Raw genomic sequence first — 6,357 nt, forward strand, 5'->3', positions numbered from 1 at the left:
AAAAACCTGTCTACTTTGAGAAATTTTGAACAATTCAAAAAAATGACAGAGGTTTACTGAATATAGTTTTAAGATTAACACCTTCGGGACCACCAAGGTATCCCACCGAATCGGACTACCGATGTATATTTACGCGATGGCAATGCCACTCACTGAAGCCAGTCCCGTTTTATTCAAAACTATCCATGTTTTCCAACTGCTTGTTCAAGCATAGAAGAGTTCTTTCCCTTCGAATTCACCGAAGTTGAAACCAGTTTGAGTTGATTAAAAGTGAAAAAATATCTTCGAAACGAGTACATGTATTGACAAGGGATGTGGGCGATGGCTTCGGTCCTGGGGATAGGATCAGCTAGTGTGGGGCCGGTCCCGAAGGAGTTAAGCCACATCTGACACATTCTGTCTCCTTGTTTCAGTTAAAAGGAATCCCAATTACACAATAATTTATGATAATAAAAATGATGATGATGATGATGACAAAACACAGCATCGCTCAAAAGCCTGCATGCTCAAGGACATTTTCAACCAATTCCCAAAAAGTGAGAGGGTTTCTAAAAAAACTTTTGTTAAAAATGGCACCTCAAATAAATTCTGTATCCTTGTTTTGGTTCAAAAGACACCGTATATGAGATATGCACAATTTCGAATTTATAAAAAGTGTGGGTGAAGGGATGGGGGGGGGGGGGGGGGGATGGGGGGGATGGGGGGGATGGGGGGAGTGTTGATCCACTGAAATAATTTCAGCAAAAACTTCCACATCCAGCTTCACCGTCATATATTATGTTCTATCTACAAACAAGACTGTTCTTTTTCCCATTTATCTCCTTCAGTGAAAATAAAATAGAGGTAACAGAAATGTGGTTACTTAGGAGACTGCTGAGAATATCGTGGAAGGAAAAGAAATCAAATGAGGTAGTGCTTGATAAAGCCCACGTGGGACACTCACTGTTCAAAACAATCAGGAAACGACAAATGCAATTTTTGGAACACCTGAATAGACATAAAGGTCTTGAACATCTAGCTCTCACTGGCAAAATTGAAGGCAAACATGGCAGGGGTAGGCCCAGAGCCACCTACTTAAGGAACCTAAACAAAATTAAATGGGTAACGGGGAAAGATCAGGGAAACGTATCTTTTTTAAGAGGATCCGAGCAAAGGAATGAATCAAGAACATGATCGCGAATGTCAGTCGCAGATCTGGCACTGAATGATGATGATGATGATGATCTCCTTCACCCCAACCACCGCCCCACCCCCTCCTTTACCTCATCCACTCTTGCCTGATCAACAAGATTCCTCCAGCCGTCTTCTCTTGCTTTGTTTATTCTAGCGACCTGAGCACAAAAAGAAATACATTGAGATATATTAACTCAGCTTTCCAATAAAGGTAAGATCATCTTAGCCATTATTCTAAACACAAGATATTTATCTTGGCATATTTTATTTAAGACTATTAACAGAGCTTTCCAATAATGGTATAAGATCATCTGAGCCATTATTCTAAACGAAAGATATTTATCTTGGCATAGGTGTCACGACGCAGTGGAATCAGGAGCTCGTCAATTTTTGGGCATGTGAAGTTTTTTGGGATCATCTGAAAGCTCAATCATTTGCCTTGTTTTCTATGAAAAAAAACACCCATTTAACTTGAATAGAAGTCGAAATATTTGTGATTGAAGGAGATGAGAGTAGCATGATTTCAGAGGTAAAATTATTGAGAAAATGGCCTCCAAAGTATAGAAACTTCTATAGCTTGATAGTCTTTGAAAACTGAAAATTTACATAGTTTGTACCATTAATCAATGTTTTTAAGTAAAAGTCACATAGAAATGTGTTTATATGGACATAAAAGGTGTTGAGCCAAAAAAACACAAATTTAAATTGCCAAATTGGAGGAAAAATGCCTGTTTCTTCTATTTCATTATTTTGACAAGCGCCTGATTCCCCCACAATGCCTCACATATATTCAAGAATATTAACAGAGCATTCCAATAATGGTAACATCATTGAAGCCATTATTCTAAACGAAAGATATTTATCTTGGCCTATTACCTGTCAGACCAGTCTGAACTGACCGTCAATGATATTCTGGCAAAACAGTCTAGTCTAAGATAGCTTTTTTTCTTTTGTTAGAACTCAGCTTCATGAACAAAAAACAAACAAACATTTTATTAAAGAGAAAAATAATAAGTTTCTTGAGAACACATAAACTTAAAAAAACTCACCTTCTGTTTTTCTATGAGATCTTTATGCCTCCTTTCATTCATTTCTTGTTCCTTCAAATCAAAGAGAAATGGTTCAAGTATGAGACAGACAAAATACATAATATTTTCTCAACTTCAAATTTCCCCTTGTTTTCCATATATAAAACAAATCCCCATATCCGCAAATAAAAAAAAGCAACTCCTTTCTAAAAGAACTTTGCAAAACTTCCTTCACTGACTTTAAGTTGAACAAATTCACTTAAATCTCATTCCATATTTTTAATATGGACAAAATAATAAGACTAACTACAAGAGAAAAGTGTTTTTAAATCAGGAAACTCTGATCTTATTTTACAAGATGGTTCATTCATCTATTTGAGCAGCTTAAATAATTTACCCTCACAAGTGCCAGTGGCGACATCTATTATACCATGTAACTAATTTTATTTATCTTGTTTAAAAGCAAAAACAAACTTCTGTTACCCGTCTCCTCATTTCTGCCCTTCTTCTCTGCTCCGTCTCTTTCCGGTCCTTCTGCTTCTTCTCCCAATCCTGAGGAAAAAGGAAAACAGACCTTCTTGTTTCATACAACGAGAACAACACTTTTAAAATATTAGCTCTTTGCAGACTCATCGAACACATTTGTCCGACAGGCTACGCTAGACGACTCTGAGTCCGACACATTTTAAGGATTCCTAGGGTACATATCCTAAGGGATACAAGTCCAATAACTAGGGAAATAAAAGTTTAGCCATTTTTACACGTTTATCCCTTTGACCATTGACTAATTGAACTGACGCTGTTTTTCGAAGTGTTTTTGTTCAAGTCATAAGCGCATTGAGAATCGAAAGTACAACAGAAAATAGCAGCGTCCAGGAGAAGACTAACGGTTTTTGATGCGCTTGAAATTGTGATGGAAGATGGATCTGACGAAGCAGATGGAGTAGTTGTTGATTTAGAAAGTGAAGCTCGTAGTTCTTTAGCAGACCATGGTTCTCCTGATCCAGCTGATGAGGAAAAGGTGGGTCTACTTGTGCCTGGAGGAGTTTTTTTTTAAATGATCTGATGGACCACTTTTTCTTCAATAAACTCCATCAAAGCTATTGCTTTATTAGCTAAAGGATGCTAACACCTAAAAAGTTCTATTGTTCTACTTTCTATAACAGAAAATTGCTTTGTTCTATCTCTATAAGTAATGTTTTTATGGGCCCCTAAAAAAAGGCTAAAATTCATGTGTCACCAGCTAAAGCAGCTGTCTCTAACCCTGTCTGCAAAGAGTTAATATCCCCCCTTTGGGAATGGCCTAAACACAACTTCATTCACTAGCACTGCCCTTGGGAGGGGCAGTCACTGCTTGGTTTCACGACAGAACAGAAACAAAGTGATGTGAGAAACTCACAGCTTGTCCTGGGACGGGCGGCCCTTGTCGACCTGGGGTGCTGGGTCGTTTCTTCTGGTCGCCAGACAGTCTGAGAATACATGGAGGGTTTGTTTGTTTGAGTCAGAGTTTTACAGCACTTGCACCACAATAAGGTCATAAAAGAGCCAAAGATTACAGATGTTGTAAGAGAGTAATAAACACGAAAAAAGGAGAAGGAGAGATAAGGACGATAGATGTCTGATAGGAAAGAATGAAGAGAGATAAGGATGATAGATATTTGATAGGAAAAAAGGAGGAGAGATAAGGAAGATAGATATTTGATAGGAAAGAAGGAGGAGAGATAAGGATGATAGATAAGAAAGAGCAAACCACACCAGAGCACCGACAGTCTGAGAATACAAGAAGGGTTTCCGACAATACGAAAAATGGGGGGGGGGGGGGAGAAAGAGAGAGAGTGAGAGAGAGAAAGAGAGAGAGAGAGAGAGAGAGAGAGAGAGAGAGAGAGAGAGAGAGAGAGAGAGAGAGAGAGAGAGAGAGAGAGAGAGAGAGAGTGAGTGTGAGAGAGATAGAGTGAGAGAGAGAGAGAGACAGAGACACGCTCACCTGTTGCGTGAGGCACTCACTGATGCCCCGTAGACAGCCGCCGGGTCGTACTTCCTGTTTGCTGACCCAGGTCGGGGGCTGGGGCCGGCTTTTTTGGAGGGATCTGACAGAAGGTAAAGAACAATGATAATCATCATTAGTAGTAGTAGTATAATAATTATGACGATGATGATGATGATGAGGATGTTGATGATAAGAAGAAGAAGAAGAAGAAGAAGAAGAAGAAGAAGAAGAAGAAGAAGAAGAAAAAAAAGAAGAAAAAAAAGAAGAAGAAGATTAATAATAATAAATTATTGCAATTTTGACTCAACGATTCTGATTGACCTTTCCTCTCCACTTTTCCGTCATGAACTCACCAGCGGATGGCTTGGGGGCTGGGGGTAAGGCCTTGGCAATCTTGTGCCCGTGCATCACCGTGTGGCTGAACTCATCTGCCAGATCCTGCACAGAAAGAGATCAACAACAAACAACCTTGTTGAATCAACACAACTCTGTTCATTTACTGCTTAGTTTTAGTAAGGTTTTACGGTGCTCGCAACTGCATAAGGTCACATGAGTGCCAAGGGGTGGATGTCAACAGAGAAGTCTAAACGGGGAACCAGACTTATTCTGCTCACCTCTCTAGCCTCAACAGCACAAAGTCTGCTTCGACTATCAAGGCACCCCGGATATAGCAGTTCACAAGAGTGTGACAAACATACAAAAGAAATAGAGGATAAAGACGATAGTAAGGATTATGAAAGAAAAAGAAGTTCCCCCTATGTTGTTCTGGCACAGTATGAGCATGACATTGATAAATCAGCCAATTACAATTCTACAGTGCATAAGGACATGTTAATATTCCCCCTTTGGGAATGGCCTAAAGACACTTCAGTCAGTGGCACTGCCAGGGGGGGGAGCCATTTACTGCTGTATTCAGATTAACTGTACTCGGATTAGAGGGACTTCACAGTATAATTTTCCCTCAAAGAGTCTGTCCCTGGGGTTTTATGCACCCTGCATAATTTAGCAAAATAATTATGATCATTTTTTTGCATAATTTCTGATTATTTTCCTTTATCACTTTGCTAAAATTAACAGAATGGCATAATTTCACATTTTCGGGCCCAGTTTACATAATTTCAGAATTTTTTTTCATAAAACCGTGGGGCCAGAAGAGTCCCTTTAATGCTAAAGTAGAGTTATAAAAGAATTATGTGCTTTAATCACGAGAGAACATAATTTCGTAGAAAATTAAAACCAGAATGTGAACTGACGATCTGAACAGAAAGCAGAAACCAAAGCAGCTTTTAGAGACAAAAAGAATAGAGGCTAAAGCTGACAGAAAAAAAAACCGTCTTTAATCATTCGCAATGTAGAAGTAGAAAAAAAAAAATTGGTTTTCTGTTTTCACTTAGCATATGGTCGCTTTTAAGGACAAGCGGACTAACCCAGATTTCGGGGGTTTCCAGAAATCTTGACCTACACCAAAAGAGGGCATTGCCCTACCTATAGGAGAAGTTTTGTACCATTGGTGCGTATATTTGTATGGTTAAAGAGAAAACTCTCCTTGTCTTTCAAAGAAACTGAAGAAAGTCCAAAAACTTTACCTTCGATTTTCTCAAAACAACATTTTTCAGGATAGCCCCCTTGTGCTTAAAAGCGACCATATGTGTGTGCACTTGAGAAAGGTACCAAAAGTCGCCAAAGACCATTTTGAGCTCCAGGCTGATAATGACAAAAATTACTTTTTAGACCAAAACGTGTTCCCATAAAAAATTTTTACCTTGTGTGCAAAGGGTTTTCATTGATTGACTTCTAAAAATATTATTTCCTATAAGGTACAACTCTTAACTCAAAATTGTCAAAATCCAACTTTTGGTACCATTCTTTAGGCACACACACATATGCTAGAGTGCCAGCCCCACTCACCTGAGCAGACAAAAGTCTTCTCACTCTTTGCATGATGAAATTCTTCCTCAGAATGTTATTTACAGTTGGTCTGTCCCTGAGATACATAAGACATGGCATTGTTGTTATAGTGGCTACTACAACAGTACAATTGTGTGGGAGATATAACAGACATGGCATCACGATAGTGGCTATTGTTACATAGTTGTCATTTATAGACCTAACGTGTAATTCATTGTGATGCGAACATGATTCGTTAACTCTTTCACTACCGGGGGGGGG

General features: G+C 38.9%; 1 protein-coding gene across 1 annotated transcript in view; it reads right to left on the reverse strand.

Annotated features, from left to right (window-relative positions):
• The window catches only part of LOC101854214 (serine/threonine-protein kinase Nek1), a gene marked incomplete in the record, with an annotated part of 66,379 nt that overhangs the window by 43,945 nt on the left and 16,077 nt on the right, over positions 1-6,357 (reverse strand). Inside the window, 7 exon segments of the mRNA XM_035973169.1 lie at positions 1,263-1,331; positions 2,223-2,273; positions 2,685-2,753; positions 3,601-3,670; positions 4,186-4,288; positions 4,542-4,626; positions 6,097-6,172. Coding sequence (XP_035829062.1) covers positions 1,263-1,331; positions 2,223-2,273; positions 2,685-2,753; positions 3,601-3,670; positions 4,186-4,288; positions 4,542-4,626; positions 6,097-6,172 — 523 coding nt within the window.

Source organism: Aplysia californica, unplaced genomic scaffold, assembly GCF_000002075.1.
Source record: "Aplysia californica isolate F4 #8 unplaced genomic scaffold, AplCal3.0 scaffold01042, whole genome shotgun sequence".
Lineage (NCBI taxonomy): Eukaryota > Metazoa > Mollusca > Gastropoda > Aplysiida > Aplysiidae > Aplysia > Aplysia californica.